The sequence below is a fragment of the Panthera uncia genome, chromosome E1 (assembly GCF_023721935.1).
Source record: "Panthera uncia isolate 11264 chromosome E1, Puncia_PCG_1.0, whole genome shotgun sequence".
Classification (NCBI taxonomy): Eukaryota; Metazoa; Chordata; class Mammalia; order Carnivora; family Felidae; genus Panthera; species Panthera uncia.
In genome coordinates, this window is record NC_064814.1 from 51,995,164 (window position 1) to 52,010,681 (window position 15,518).

Genomic DNA, 15,518 nt, shown 5'->3' on the forward strand with positions numbered 1-15,518 from the left:
CGGCGGAGGGACCCCGGCGGAGGGACCCCGGCGGAGGGACCCCGGCGGAGGGACCCCGGCGGAGGGACCCCGGCGGAGGGACCCCGGCGGAGGGTAGGCGCCGCTCTGGCCCGCGCTACCCGCTTCCTTTCCTGCTGTGCCCAGATGTGCCCAGGGCCTTGGCTCTTCTCTCGCTGGTGCGGTCGCTCCGCTCGGTGCACTGCTTTGGACAAGGTCCCGCTGTCAGCCTTCACCGGGCTTGCCTGCCCACGAGCCTGCCCTGAGGGGACCTCCCAGGGCCAGTGGGGACCCCAGACCCCTGCGCTGTCCCTGGTCACGCTGCCCACGGATTGTGGCCGATAGGGAGGTGGGAGCGGCTGCAAGAGGAGGACGCCAGAAGCCAGACGAGGCGTGGCGGAGGGGACTCCGGACGTGGCTGACGCGTGTCCCCTTCTCCCCCCTGCAGGGCTTGCTAAATATTCTGCTGCAGAGGGAGCGAGCCCTGGTAAGTGCCGCGCGCACTTTTATTGTCCTTTGAGTTTGGTTGGCTCACCCCTCAGCCACATCTCCTGTCACCCTGAGCTCCCGTCCCTCGGGTGTCCTTGCCTCAGGCATCTCTGGGAAAGCCGTGTCACCCTCTGCCCGTGGTCGCCCCGACCCAGCTCAGGGCTTGGCTCCAGCAGTACCACCACCAGTGCCAGCGGATCCTGCACCACGTCAGGTGAGCGTCGGCACCTGCCGCCTTCGGCCGCGGCCCTCGCCAGACGCCGGGACCCCGCGGCCTTCCCCGGGACTGGGCCCCCGGCGGCGGGCGACGGGGTAGGGACGCTTTGACTCCAGGACAGGAACCGTCGACGGTTCCCGCGCGCGCGTGTTGATGTCCCGCGTCGCATCTCAGCCCAGGCCTCTTTTCGGTTCTGCTCTAGTTCCTAGCTTTCCGCCCGCACTTCGTGAAAGCGGCCCAGGGCCTGGCGCCCGAGCAGGGGCCGACAGACACACAGGCGACCCGGGGAGGGAGTCCCTGTGCCTGGGGTCGGTCCCCTCACTGTAGCCTCCGGCGGCCCTCATCCTCGAGGTCTCTTACCGCGGCCTCGGGGCTTGGTTTGGCTCTTTTTAAACGACAACTCTCTTCTCTTAGTTACTGATTTAAATACTTTCCGTACAATAACGATTTTGGGGCTTTCTAGCCAGACACTTGTACTTTGAATCACGTTAATATAACATAACACCCAGGGACACTTCGGTGGCTCAGTCGGTTGAGTGACCGGCTCTTGATTTCTGCTCAGGTCATGATCTCTTGGTTCGTGAGATTAAGCCATGAGTCGGGATCTGCGCTGACAGTGCCCGTTTGGGATAGTCTCTCTCTCTGCCCCTCCCCCACTTGCTCTCCCTTTCTCTCTCAAAATAATTTTTTTTTTTAATGTTTTCATTTATTTTTGAGACAGAGACGGAGCATGAGCAGGGGAGGGGCAGAGAGAGAGGGAGACGCAGAATCTGAAGCAGGCTCCCGGCCCCGAGCTGTCAGCACAGAGCCCGACACATGGCTTGAACCCACAAACTGCGAGATCATGACCTGAGCCGAAGTCGGACGCTCAACCGACTGAGGCACCCAGGCGCCCCCTCTCTCAAAATAATTTAAAAAACGCGTGACATTTTTTTTTTTCACGCTTGCCGTTAAACTCTTCTGTCTTCTCCCAGCCTGATTCCCGCCAAATGCCTTCAGAAAGGGGCAGAGGTGCCCAGCCCCGAGGTTGAAAGGCTGATTGGTTCGCTGCTGCAAGCGTGTGATCTGGGAGAGGTAAGGGGGCGCCCGCAGGCGGGAGGGTGACGGGGGCACAGCCAGAGGCTGCTCAGCCGCTCCTTCAGTTTCAGACCTGCCTGGTCCGGCACTGCAAGCATGCTTTCGGCTGTGCGCTGGTCCACACGTCCGGCTGGAAGCTGGTCTATTCCGGCGACACCATGCCCTGCGAGGCTCTGGTCCAGATGGGTGAGTGGAGGCGAGTGTGGGCGGGGGAACGGATGGCGGTGTGGACCCGGGACCCAGCGTTTCTCAGGCAGAGGGCGCTGCTCCAGTGTCTGCTGCTTCCTCTCTAGGGAAGGACGCCACCCTCCTGATACACGAGGCCACGCTGGAGGACGGCTTGGAGGAGGAGGCCGTGGAAAAGACGCACAGGTAGGGGAGACTGATGAGCCGCTCCCTTCTCCCCCGGGGGCACTCGGAGCCACCTCGCGTCAGCCCCGAAGGGAACGACTGTGCTTTCCAGGGACCGTGACACGGGGCCAGCTGGCTTCCCACTAGGCCGTGGGGGCTTCTGCCCTCATTTCTGCAGCGCCGTCCAGGCAGGGCGCTAGCCGGGGTGGGGATCGAGTATTGCGCATATGGTGGCAGAAACGGAAGCCACAGCAGAGAGCTGCCCGGGGAAGTGCGGGCCCGCCTGGGTCGCAGGCTGTTGCTGTGACAAGAGTATGTACCCCAAGCGAGAAGCCCCCTGCCCGTTCGCTGCCCTCAGGACGGGCGCCCTGACGCCAGCCCCGGCCTGGGCTCCATTTGGGGGCGTGTGCGCAGAATCCGACCGTCAGGAAGAGTTTGTAGGCAGTAGGGGCGCTGACGGAGGAGCCCGCCCCCACCCGGCCTTCCCGGGGCGCGCCGGGGACCCGGGGCTTGTGTGCGACGGCGTCTCCCTCCGCTGGGCGCCGGCCTCACGTGCGCCCTCTGTCGGCAGCACCACGTCTCAGGCGATCGGCGTGGGTGTGCGGATGAACGCGGGCTTCACCATGCTCACCCACTTCAGCCAGCGCTACGCCAAGGTCCCCCTCTTCAGCCCCGGCTTCAACGAGAAAGTGGGGATCGCCTTTGACCACATGAAGGTCTGTGCATGTGGGTCTTGCACGGGGGGCTCCGGGTAGGAGGGGGGGGGGGTCTGTCCATCCTCCCGCCATGGCCTGCCCCGGCAGGATGGCAAGGCCGACCTTCTCCGGGGCCTTCGGGCTGGACCAGGGTCTCTGGCCACTGGAGTCCCTGAGGAGTCAGGCCCGGCCGTCCCCACGGCCGCGTCTGCGCCTCGGCACTTGCTGGGGAGTCGGTGTTCTCTCTCGTCAACTGGCCAGGAAGCCAGCCTGGGGCCTCTGGTCCCTCTGAGTGAGGACGGGCAGCCTTGCCTTTCCTGACCCCTGTGCGGTTTTGCTCCTTTGGCCACGAGCGGGGCGTCCCTGCCCCTTTCCCTAGAGGGCTTCCTCCTCCCGCGGCCTTGTCCTCCTCCCGCTGGTAGGAAGGCAGGGTGGTAGGAAGCCGGTAGGAATGTGGGTGGGGGGCGAGCCGGCACCTGCCGGGGCAGAGGGCTCCCTCGGCGCAGCTGACCCTGACGCACGTCCTTGTTCTCCGCTCCCCTCCCAGGTCTGCTTCGGGGACTCCGCCACGGTCTCCAAGCTGATCGCCCCGCTCCAGGCCCTGTTTGCTGGCGACATCGAGGAGATGGAGGGGCGCAGGGAGAAGCGGGGGGTTCGGCTGGCGCGGGCGGCCCTCCTCTCTGGGGAGCAGGCGGGCGGCCCCGAGAACGGGGCGCCCCAGCAGAAACGAGCCCTCCCGGAGCAGCCGCAGAGCCCTCAGAGCAAGAAGGTCAGGGCCCAGTGAAGGCAGGGCGACCCCGGACTCGGGAGGCTGGCATCCTCTGCGCGGTGGCCCCGGGTCTGCTCCCCTGGGTGGCCCTCGGCGGGGCCCAGCCCGGCCTTGGGACATGAGGCTGCCGGATGGAAAAACGGACAGCTGGAATTCAGTACAAGCCAATTTTTAAGGAAGTCACGAAAAATGGCCTGCCCACGCCTGTCGCAGCCAATGCATTCTATCTGCACACCCGAGGCAAGCCGTGTCCCAGGAACGCTGCGTCGTGGACGTGAGTGCCCGAGACTCCAGAAATACCACTTCCAAAGACAGAACCCAGTAAAGATGCCTCGTGGAACCTAAGTGCTTTGCTTCGTCCTCTTAACACCTCTGAGCAGGAGTCTCCCCGCCCTGCACCCAGGGTGAGCTGGAAGTCAGCTCCGGTGACGGCGAGGACCTCCGGAGCCTGTCCCCAGGGAGTGGCCACCCCTCTGTGCCCTGGATTTTGACAGAAGTCAAGCCGTGCCGGCTCAGGAAGACGCGGGTCCTCCCACTGCTCGGGGGAGACCCCCTCACCACCCTGGAGTCATGAGAAATCCGACCCCGAGTTGGCTCTCCTGCCCTCCTTGTGGGATTTAACAACGCTGAGGTTAGTGCTTGGAAACGGAGGGAATCTTCAACGATGAGTCTGGTATTTATTTGTGTCTTCTCCCTCCCCGGAGAACACACAGATTTGGAAGTGAAACCAAGGATGTAGCCTTGCCCAGCCCTGGGCTCAGGTTTCCTCCCGAGGAGGAATGTTCCCGGCAAGTTGATCGTCAGAACAAGAAGATAGGCCACGCTCAGGGATAATAAATCTATTTTAATAACATTACTTTTGACAACTATTTGTACATGTATTTAAAGGTAACTTTCAACCCCTGGGCTCCATTACAAATTGGGTACTGAACCGTCCTCGCCAGAAGTGAGCAAAGCTGTTTGTTAGCATCAAAAGTGGCAAAATCCCACCAGCGGGGAGGGTTCCTTTCCACCGTGTGGGGGGGAAAAATAAGCATTTGAATTTCTCATTGTACACCTATACATGGGTTTAGTTTGGCTCAAATTCAACAAATATAGATTTCATATATACAAACATTATATCATGTATAGGTAGATCGCATCGATTTTAAACGGATAAAATCGGAACTTTAGAGTTGCATGCAAGACCCGATGCCGTCTCACTCCCTCAATCCCCAAGTGTGACTGGGCTTCCTGTGTCCTCCGGCCCCGCCTCACTGCTGAGCGCAGGCCGCGGGGCCGTGCCTCCTGCCCCGCGTTGCCGAGGGCCACCTTCCCTTCCTGCGTGCTGCTCGGGTTCGCGCGATTATTGCTGTTCCCTGCGGCCTCCGGGAAGGAGAGGCGACCTGCCTGGGGCGGGGGAGGGGCGGGGAGTATGGGGGTACTGTCGGCAGAGGTTTCTGCGGGGCCGGGGCGCCATCCTCCGCCGTCCAGGCGCCCTCAAGATCAGATTAGAAATTCAGAAGTATAAAACGAGAAGGTAGTGACGGGAGCTTTCGGTCACACGGTAGGGAAAAGCAAAACCCTTAGGAAGGGAAGCAAATTTTGTGTTAAGCCATTGACTTTAAAGCCCGCGCGTCAGGGGCGGCCGCAGGTTGTACACCGGCTGCCTCCCCCACCCTCCGACTTGCGCTGCGGGCGCACGTCGCTGCCACGACTTCTGGATCCCAGAGCCAGTCTGCTGTGGGGGGGGGGGGGTCCCCTGCAGTCACCGAGGTGACGGGAGGGCGCCCCCCGAGCTGTCAGAGCCTGGGAGGGCAACCGCGGGTGGCACCAGGCACCCCAACCCTGCCCGCACCCCCAGCCTGCAGCTGCAAACGACCTTTCTGACGCGCAAGCCCGGGGGGGGGGGGGTGCTGAAAGTGGATCAAAATAGGCACAAAGTCAAAAGGCAAAGATCAAACAAAAGGCCAAAGTCACCACCCCGGGGAACAAACGAACTCTGCACCTACTCCGGCCGCGCAGGCCGGAGGGGACAGTTTGGCGCACGACTCCAGCGTCGCTGGCAGTGACCGCACAGCCGCTCGCTCGGCGAGCCCAGGGGGCGCTCCAGGGTGGGTGGTGGGCGGGGCCTGCGCGGGTCAGAGGGCGGTGCTCTCAGACTCCTCCTCCGAGTCCCTCTTCTCCGTCACCGAGTGTCGCCGCGCGTGCTCCAGGGGGCTCAGGCGGAGCGGCGGCCCGAGCTCTACGTGGATGGAGGGGATGTCAAAGTGGACGAGATCTGCAAGGTGGCAGAGAGAGGGGCGGCTGAGGGGCTGGCGGGGGCCTCCCGCCCACCGCAGGGTCGGGGTGGGCCTGGGTTGCTCTGCTCCTTCCCCGGAGCCTGTGGGAGCGGAGCACCCCGACCCCTTCCGAAACCCATCCCGCGGGGGCGGGAGGGGGGCGGTTCACGGAGGAGCCCCCGCAGCTCCCGGGCCGCGCCCCGCTGACGCCCTCCAGCTCCGTTCTCCGAGGGGAGGTGGCTTTCGGGGCGGGGCTCAGGGACCTCAGGCTGTGGGGACAGACCACCCCCACCCCCCCGTCGGCCCCAGGACAGCTGCTCACCTCCCGGTACGTCCTTACTGCGGGCACTGAAAGATCATGCCTTCTGGGAGCCGATCAGGAAGACTGTGCCCGAGGAAACCGGGCTCCGCATGCGGAACTCAGGGCCTCTGCTGGCCCCAAGCCCAGGCGGTTCCTCAGAGCAGGTAGCTAGGTGCACATGGGAGGTGGTGGACCCAGGGGGTGGCCGGGGGGCGGGGCAGAACCAAGGCCCTGGGGGTGCTCCGCCCCCCCCTCGCCCCCCCTTAGCCAGCTTCCTTTCTGGCCCCACACAGCCTTGCCTTCAACCTGGGCCTGGAGGACAGGGACGGGCTCCTAGAGGGGGGGGCCGGGGGCCGGCGGGGGGGGGGGGGGGGGGGGGGGGGGGGGGGCTCTTTAGGGTATTTTTTGAAACCAACATTCAGCCCAAGGACAGACAGACATTCGGACATACAAACATGGAAGCTCTGGGACAAACGTCCTTCTGTTTGTCACCCCGCCCCCCAAACGGTCCTCAAAGCGTCCTTCCAACCCATCTTCATCCTACTGAGAGGGGGCCCCAGGCTCAGCTCCCCCTGCCCCCGGGGATGCCTCCTGGCCCCCGCCTGGGGACGTCTACCCTGCAGCCTTCTGTCCAGATTCAAAAGCCTGTCCTGTCACCTTGCGGGTGTGGCTGTGGAATCACAGGCTGGCTGCTGACCCGACTGTTCCCTGAGAGCCCGGAGGGAAGGCAGCCCACTGGCCGGGGGCAGGATGGGGGGGGGGGTGGGGGGGAACAGGAGCCCCCACCGACTGCCGGGGAGGGGAGACAGCCTCAGAAGCATCTGTTAGGAGACCCCGGGCGGGGGAGGAGGAGGGCCCAGGACACCCTCGGGCTGTGCCTGTCCCCAGTCTCCACAGGACCAAGGGCCTGGCAGCTTCCACGGAGGGCTGGCCCCCAGGGGGAGAGCCGCCCCTTCTTACTGAGACCAGAACAGCGGCTTTCCTCGCTTTTACTTTTGAGCATCTAGTCCCTGTGGGCAGAGGAGACCGGGCACAAACCGGGGGGAATGCTCCCCAAACCCTGAGTTAGGAAGGACCCGGCCGGCCACAGACACTGGGGCGAACAAGCCCAGGCTGAACCCACCGTGGCGGATTCTTCGGGCCTCGCCAGCTGCGTCGGCCCAGAGGACAAGTTAGAGCCCGCGTGGGAAAGTGGGGGTCCAACAGGGGGACCTCACGGCCACGGGGACCCCGTCCCCGCAGCACTGGGCGGGACCCTCACGGGACACCCGCCAGAGCCAAGGCCCACGCTGTCACGCCTGCACTCGTAAACCACAGGGAGAGGGCGCCCGGTGCCTGGGGGGTGGGGGTGGGGGCGGAGAAGGTGGGGGGAGCGGCTAAGCCTGCTTGCGGACTTCCTCCCCGGGACCCAGCGCGAAGCCAGCCAGACCCCACGAGGCCAGCGGTCCCCCGAAAGCCAGAGGGGCTCGCGGGCGTCCCCGAGGCCGGGGAGGGCGCGGAGTGGAGCTGCCATGCGGGCGGGTCGGAGCCACATGCAGAGCCGGGTGCGCCGTGGCCCCGGGGGCCGCTTACCCTGAAATCCCCCTCACGCGCATCCGCAACCGCGGCCCTCCCGTCACACGGCTGCAGGAACACAACGACAGGATTCGGAGAGAGGAATAAACACGATGAGACAAGAACGGGACAAAAAACTACGCCGAGCAGGACAGTCCGTCGGGCCGCGCCCCAAGTGTCACGGAGGAGGCCCGTGCGGACGGACAGGACGACAGCGTGCTGCAAAGAACACGGACACGCCACGGCGTGGGGGCCGCCCCTCAGAGCCTTCCACTGCCCACGTTCGGCCCCCGAATTTGTCCTCTGATGGTGTCACCACCCGTCCGTCTCTGTCCAGGGGCAGCCCAAGCTCCTTCCGCTGCTTCCGGCATCAACGACGCCACCCCGCGTCCCTTCCCTGGGGTGGCTGGAGGAGCGGCCCCTCGGGCCGACTCGGGGTGACCTCGAGCTCCTGGGGTCACCCGGGCCCCCTCCCCTGTGGAGGCATCACCGCCGTCAACTACCAGCAGGAGGCGGCACTCACCGTCGATTTTCGGGGAGGGATTTCCTGTATTTTTTACAAGCCTCGCGCAGCCGTCAGGATTTCCTGTATTTTTTACAAGCCTCGCGCAGCCGTCAGCGGCTGTACCTCGGACCTTAATCACACCCCAAAATAAAGCCAAACCACCAGAGGCTGCTCCCCGCAACGTTCCAATCTCCCGACCCGCCCCAACCGCTCGGATCAGACAAGCCCAAGGGCGCTGGACCCCGCAGGCTCGCCCTCCCTGGTGACCCAGGTGGAAAAAAACCTCGCTCTTGGGGGGGGGGGGTGGGGGGCGGGAACGGGTAAAACTACCATCCCCGTCGGAAGTCGCAGGGGACCTGAGACCTAGGACCCCTGACGCGTGCAGGGTGCAGTGTGTGGACGCGGTAGGGGCACAGGTCACGTGAACTTGGGTGTGGTGTGTACGCATGTGTAGGCCTCTGGTACGGAACTTGGCCGCGGACGTTGGGCATGTGTTTGCGTCTGCGCAGGGTCTGCGTGCTGTGCGCGTGAATCCGGATATGTGCACGCACACCCCAAGGCGCCTCGGCTTCTGCTCCTTGGGACGACACAGGCGAGACACGCCCGGGCCCCGCTGCCCGGCCAGACACGGCCCAGCGCCCTGCCTGCCTGCCTCCCTGACCGAGGAAAACGCTCGAAGGACTTGGGCGGCCGCCGCAAAGAGCCCCTAACGTCACGTGGTCGAGCGCGCCTGGGGAGACGTTTCAAAAATACCCTCTTTCTCCAACCCACAAACGGGTTCTGCTGAATGCGGCATTCGTGATGTCGCGCTTTTACGTTTCCTCTGTTGGGGTGGGGGTGGGGGGCAGGGATAGCTCCATCTTTAATTTTTAAACTTCAAGCAAAACTAGGTGGAGCGGTTGTGGGCCCGTCGGACAAGCACCTCAAAGAGCCGGGATGGCGGGGCGGGAAGACGCATCTTTCCTGAAACCGACCCTCCCCTGAGCGTGGCTGGAAACGCATTTTTCCAATGAGGCTGATTTCCTTAAGAGGGAAAACCCACCTCTGGATCTCGGCCTCTGTTCTCAAGATCGGGGTCCGCAACTGCGCCTGCACGCGGGCTCTAGCCGAGGCAAGCGGCCAGTACACTCACCTGCGCTTACGCGCCAGCTGGTCTGGATCCCGGTCCGGCCCCCACCCTCCCCTGAAGCCCCATCCCGAGGACTCGGTGCTCAGCCCCCAGGTTCCGAACGGAATCCGGAATCGGAACCCCGTGCCGGCAGGGGTTCCACGGGGAGAAATGCCATCGGGAGCGCTTCCCGCGGGACAACCTGGATCCACTGACCTCGTGGCGCCGGGAGGATGGGGGGTGGGCTCCCCGGGCCCCAGCGCAGCTTGTCGAAGGACAGTGGCGCCAGTGACCCCGTCCACCGGGCACAGCCAGCTGAGCGCGCGGAAAAGCATGCGGGCGCCGCGGCTCGGTTACCTGTAGACATGCTCTCCCCGGGGGCCACGCCATCCAGCACGGGGTGCTCCGTGGACTGCGGACTCGGGGCCGGCAGGCTGACCGTGGGAGGCTGAGGGGGCGGCAGCGTGGGTCTCTGTCGGGGCTTGGGGGTGGGCCGAGACTTGGCCGCGGCGCTCGTGAAGCCGGCGGGGGAGGCCAGGGCAGGGGCCGCGGCGGCCGGGGAGAGCTGGCCGGAGGCCAGGGAGTACCCCTGAGGGTAACTCAGTCCGTAGGGCGAGGGGGTGCTCGGGGGCGTGGGGGACAGGCTGAGCGGGGACGGCTGGCCGGCAGGCTGGTCAGCCACGGCCCCCGGCTGGCCGAAGGGGACCTTGGGCGGGATGGGTGCCAGCTTCTTGGAAACTGGAAGAGAAAACGCAAGAACACACACGCGCGAGGTTGTGACGCGTGCCCGTTGTCGGCCCAGCCTCGCCACCCCCTGGCCCACGCTCCCCCCGCCCTCGCCACCCTGCGCGCAGCCGGTACAGCTTTTAGAGATCACCCAGAACCGCAAGCTTTCGTGCCTTCCCATCTGCGCTAGTCTCTCCTCCTCCGCCCTGGATCCCCGCCGTGACGCACACGCGGCCCCAGCCAAGGCCGAGAGCGCGCTGCCCACGCACGGCCAGTGGCCGGCTCCCCAGCGTCCTCTCGTGGCTTGCGAGAGGTGACAGGTGTCCAAAGTGCACTGGGAAGGGGGAGTCTGCTACACGGGGTCCGACAAGGACGATCAGAGCTCACTTGGAGACACGGGGGACCCTGGAGCTGGGCAGGGGGCCAGGGGCCAGCGTCTGGGGACTTTTGGCTGAACCTGCCCACTGGCTCCTGGCTCCTGGCAGAGCGACCGATGCCCCGGGTCCTCCGGCCGCAGAAGCCCAGCGTCTCTCTCGCCTTCTCTGTCCTTTCCCGGTCCTTCCTCGGAACCCTGTCTACTCGCCTCCGACGTGGTTTTCTCTCGAGAATTGTACCCTCTGGGCAAAGACCACCCAGGCATACTGCCCCAACCCCTCTTTTTATTTACTTGACCCTGCTATGGGATGGCAGATCCTTTACAAATTACAGATGAACCGGTAAGAAGGACAAAATCCAGCACTTGGATGACCCCGCTGCTGTGCAGACGTTTTGAGAAAGCGATCACTAACGTGGCAGAACCAGGTGAGGGCTGCGGGGGGCAGCGCTGATTCCAGAAGAAACTGCCTTTTAGATGCTCCAGGAGGCACCGAGGACTCTTCTCCCTACCCCCCCCTTCCCACCCCCCACCTTGGAACCAAATCTATTCTAATGCGCTCCCCGGGCTCTGCTGGGGTGCGGAGTGGACAGGGACGGTCTCACCAACCTGGGGTCAGGTCCCTACCTCGTCTTACCCACTGCAGTTTATTTCAACCTCCTCCACACAACGGGCAGGGCAGTCTATCCCGCACGGGGTTGTAGTGGTTACACAGCATCATTCATGGAGAGCAGCAACCAGGACCCGTAACAAAACCACTGCTCAGCCGGACAGCCCCCGCGAGGACAGCCAGGGCTCTCGACAGCGGAGTGGCTGCTGCTGGACCGACTCGGGGTGGGCGGCGAGCGGAGACCCTAGGCACCGAGGCTCGAACACAAGCTGGGGGGAGGGGAGTGCCAGGTGACGGCACCATGTCTGTGATGACACTGACCACTCCTTGGTGGCGACGGGACTGGGCCATGACATAAAGCTGGAGGCACGGTGTGAAAAGACGAAGGGGGCTTAAAAACACACAAAAAAGCTTGGGGCGCCGGGGTGGCTCAGCGGGTTGAGTGTCTGACTCTTGGTTTCGGCTCAGGTCACAATCTCACGGTTCGTGAGTTCAAAGCCCCACATCGGGCTCTGTGCTGACAACACAGAGCCTGCTTGGGATTCTCTCTCGCCCTCTCTCTCTGTCCCTCCCCTGCTCATACTCCGTCTCTCTCTCAAAAATAAACTTCAAAAACATTTTTTAAAAAATTAAAAAAAAAAACAAACAAAAAAGGTTAGGACAAGTACACATTCCGTGCTGCTCCCCATTTATGAAATGTCCCCACAGAGCAGCTTGTTAGCTTCCGGAAAGTCATTCCAGAGAGAATAACTGGGCCTTTTACAGTACGCTCCATGGAAGATTCTGAGTTGGGCGGCTCATGGGTCCACCTTCCCAAACAGAAACACGGAAGGTCAGGACTTCTGTGGAAACAGTCCCGATTCCCTCGGGAACCTTCCAGAAACAATCTGTGGAACCTTCCAGAAACGATCCCAGGGGTAGGCAGTTGTGCGCCAGTGTCTCTGGGCTCCTGCCGAAGACGCCACATAGCATCTTAAATGATGGCGGTAGGGCCCGGAAGGGTCCTTGAAGACCCGTGCCATCCTGGGCAATGACGTCTACACAGAGGTCTTAGTGTACGAGAACCGACGCCCCGGGTACACCGTTCAAATGAGTCGAAGAAGGAATAAATACGAAGTGGGCCCTCTCAGAGCTGGTTAACTTCCAAAAGCTCTCATGCCCGGCCCAGGGACGTCTCGCTAAGTCCGCGGTTTCTCAATATCCACGCCCGCCGAGGGACACGAGCGTCCAGGCAGTGTCCCAGGCCCGAGACCCACGCGAAGGGTGGCGGTGACGTACCTTTCCGAAGAGTGTGAGGGCTCTGGTCTGGGGGCGGCTGGCTGGGGCTGGCGCCTGGCGGGGCCCCTGGCTGGGTCCCCGTACAGGGCGTCCCCTGGCTGGAGCCTGGACTTCCTTTCTGCCCAGATCCAGGAGAAAGCTCCTTGCTTTTCGAAGCGCTGGAAAAGAAGCACACAGGATAAGAAAGCCCCTGAACTCGGGCAGGTGCAGCATCTGCCTGTGGGTCGGTCGCAGTCCCGCCTGCTCCTCCGGGCCAGCTCTGGTCTGCCCCACGCCCTTCATAATGCTTTCAGAGATACTCCTGGAGGCCACTGTCCCTTCCTGGGCTCTGGAGGCCCGGGTGCTGCTCCCATCTCCACATCCGTGGCCCCCACTGCCAGCCCCCTCTCCACGCCTGTGCCCTCTGTCCACCAGGAGGCCATGAGCATCCCCACTCTATCCTGTGATCGACACGGGGGTTCTTGGACACCCTGACATGGGAACACCTAGCTGCTCTTGGTGTTTCTGTGTCCACGGCATAGCAGGGCCAAGAGGGCTTCCTTGGGTCACTGTGTGACATGGGGGCTCCCTGCGGGGCCTTGTGGCCGTGGCTCTCCACTGATTTCCCTGACCTCCACCACAGCCCCAAGCCGAGTAGGGCTTCTGGAACCCATCCTGGGGACGAGCGAGTCCCAGCAGGTGGGAGGGCTAACACAGTCCTTGGCTGTGCTTCCAAATGTGGCCAGCTCAAGTCCCAGGCCCCCCGGCTTAGGCGGCGTAAGGGCCAATGGCAGTGAGGGCCTCTGACGTCCCCTGAATTGACAAAGGGACACCTGGGTCACCGTGTCCCAAAGGGGATTCATCCTTCACTGCTGGCTTTCCGCCAGGCATGGTCCTAAGCATCAAGTGCATGTTAAGAGACACCCTACTCCACGCCACAGAATAGGGACAGCAGATATACGGCCAGCTCATCACTCCGCCCCATCCCCCACTACGCCCTCCAAGACAGACATTCCTAGTTGATCTCCAGATGTCCCCTCTGCTGGGGTTCCCCACGCGGTGCTCCAGGAGACCCTGGCAAACCAGGGTTTAAGCTACCTGCCAGCCGTACAGGAAACCGCCTGGACTCTGATGCCCCCGGGGAGGGTGTGGGGATGGGAACCTCAGTCCTTCACCCTGGCCACCTCTTCCCCACGACGAGACAGAGCCTAAATCTATCTAGAGGCCCCAACTATGAGAGCTACAGATATGGCACCCCTTCCCACAGGGGTTCGGTGAGAAGGGCTGGGAGGCAGGGGCCGGGCCTGGGAGAGCAAACGCCAACGTTCAACCGGTTTTCCCCACGTGAAGGAGTGAAGGGAGCACCACGTCCAAGGCCGTGGTAAACTCTCCCCCTTCTCGGGGGGGAGTTTCAAACCACACGTGGGTAAGTCCCCTCTCCGCCCCCCAAAAAAGCCATTTCATCCAGAGGGTCTGGAAGGGCGACTCCTTTCTCTGTGCTGTTAACAAAAACAATGAAACCCTCGAGTGCCCTTGGCTCACTCGGGTGAGGCGAGACTCTCTCTTTTCTTCTTCCTCAGACCCAACGTCACCAGACACCCAGGTATTCAGGCCAAGTATCTATCCATCCTTCCTTCCACCTCTACCGCCGTTAAAACAGTAAAAGAAAACACAAAAGCAGCAAAGAATCTGCTTCTGGTGGGATTCCAGACTCTTCTTCCTTACGATTGGTAAGACACCTGCCCATGGAGTGTAGGGACCAAGCAGCTCACACGTCTTTGCCCCGCCCAGCTGATGCACCACCCGCCCCCCCCGCCCCGAAACAAGTCTTTACCTACTTACTAGCCTTGCTGGTTTCTCTCCAGCACAGGTGCAGCTGACCCAGTGGGGAGAGGTGGGGTGTAAGCTGGTTACTAGGGGCGCTACATGGAGAAGGCGCAGGGAAGGGCCCGCTCAAGGACACGTTAGTTCTGGGGACACAGGACTCAGCGAGCTGGGGCGCAAAGGGGGCGGGAAGCAGAGTCTGGGGTCAGAGTTAATGCCAAGCAGATGAGCGGGAGGCCGAAGCTGAGCCTGGCTGGAGAGAGCCGCCAGGCCTGGAGGTTGGGGGGGGGGGTGTGCTGGGGAGGGGGGTGCACGGAGAGGCTCGAGCAAGCCAGAGGGAGGAGGGAAGGGCCTGACATCCTGGGGAGGCAGCTGGGGGGGGGGTGGTGCGTAACAGGAATCTGGCAACTGGAGGCAACATCATCTGAGCTGCAAATGTCCACAACACAGAAAAAAACAAAAACAAAAACACCAATGCAACACCCGTCTGTACTGGAAAGAATCCATGTGGGGGAGAGAAGAAGAGAGGTAGGAGACAAACAGAAACGCTGGTGCCCAAAGGAAAGCGACAGCTGGTTACCCCGAGAGAAAGGGGCGGTACGATGTATGGCTGTAGAGAGAGGAGAATGGCCTCTTGGTTACTCTGATCCAGCGGGTAATGTCCCCTGCCCGTGAGCGACTCTCAAGGCCACCCCTCTGTGACATTCCGGGACATCTTCAGAGGCTGGGGGAATCCACCTTTGAGGGGCATTTCCTAGAAATGTTGTTTCTACACCAAACGGCGTTTAGCACCAAGTGTTGGTTCAGGCTCAGTTGGTTAAGTGCCCGACTCTCGGTTTCAGCTTGGGTCATGATCTCGTGGTTCGTGGGTTTGAGCCCCACATCGGGCTCCATGCTGATAGTGCAGAGCCTGCTTAGGATTCTTTTTCCCTCTCTGCTCCTCCCCTGGTTGCTCTCTCTCTCTCCCTCTCTCAAAACAAATAAAATGAAATAAAATGAAATAAAATGAAATAAAATGAAATAAAATAAAATAGAGTAAAATAAAATAAAATAAATAAAAGTTTGGCTTCCCGAAGTCTCCAACAAAATTTTTCCAGCAGCAGCAGCCATGGGGGAACGCTGTGTCCCCTAACAGAACACAGAGGCATCTGATTTTTCCCAGAACACATGGAAACACCCAGCAAAGCAGTCTTGTGCCATTCCCACTTCTAGGATACCCCTTTCAAGGAAGGGCCAGATGAGGAAGGGCCAAAGTCTCTCTCCCCTGTGACCCCGGAGTGGCCGTCGCTGGGACGGGACTGCCTGACGAGCACCGATCACACGTTTCCTCCTTGGATGGACACAGTCCTCCATAAATGCTCACTGCACTGGCGGCGCCCTGAGCTGGTCTGCTTTCTCCCCCCC

At 62.3% G+C, this 15,518-nt stretch overlaps 2 protein-coding genes across 3 annotated transcripts in view; one reads left to right on the forward strand and one right to left on the reverse strand.

Annotated features, from left to right (window-relative positions):
• The window catches only part of ELAC2 (elaC ribonuclease Z 2), a 22,768-nt gene extending 18,320 nt beyond the window's left edge, over window positions 1–4,448 (forward strand). For both annotated transcript variants that reach the window (XM_049638088.1, XM_049638089.1), the window contains 7 exons: window positions 446–484; window positions 591–700; window positions 1,678–1,777; window positions 1,846–1,966; window positions 2,074–2,152; window positions 2,703–2,847; window positions 3,374–4,448. In XM_049638088.1, coding sequence (XP_049494045.1) covers window positions 446–484; window positions 591–700; window positions 1,678–1,777; window positions 1,846–1,966; window positions 2,074–2,152; window positions 2,703–2,847; window positions 3,374–3,610 — 831 coding nt within the window. In that variant the 3' untranslated portion in view covers window positions 3,611–4,448. The remainder of the gene's footprint in view (window positions 1–445; window positions 485–590; window positions 701–1,677; window positions 1,778–1,845; window positions 1,967–2,073; window positions 2,153–2,702; window positions 2,848–3,373) is intronic.
• Window positions 4,449–4,551: 103 nt separating this feature from the next.
• The window catches only part of ARHGAP44 (Rho GTPase activating protein 44), a 177,204-nt gene continuing 166,237 nt past the window's right edge, over window positions 4,552–15,518 (reverse strand). The window contains exons 16-18 of the mRNA XM_049635352.1: window positions 12,312–12,469; window positions 9,682–10,062; window positions 4,552–5,855 (exon numbers count right to left, since the gene is read on the reverse strand). Coding sequence (XP_049491309.1) covers window positions 5,716–5,855; window positions 9,682–10,062; window positions 12,312–12,469 — 679 coding nt within the window. The 3' untranslated portion in view covers window positions 4,552–5,715. The remainder of the gene's footprint in view (window positions 5,856–9,681; window positions 10,063–12,311; window positions 12,470–15,518) is intronic.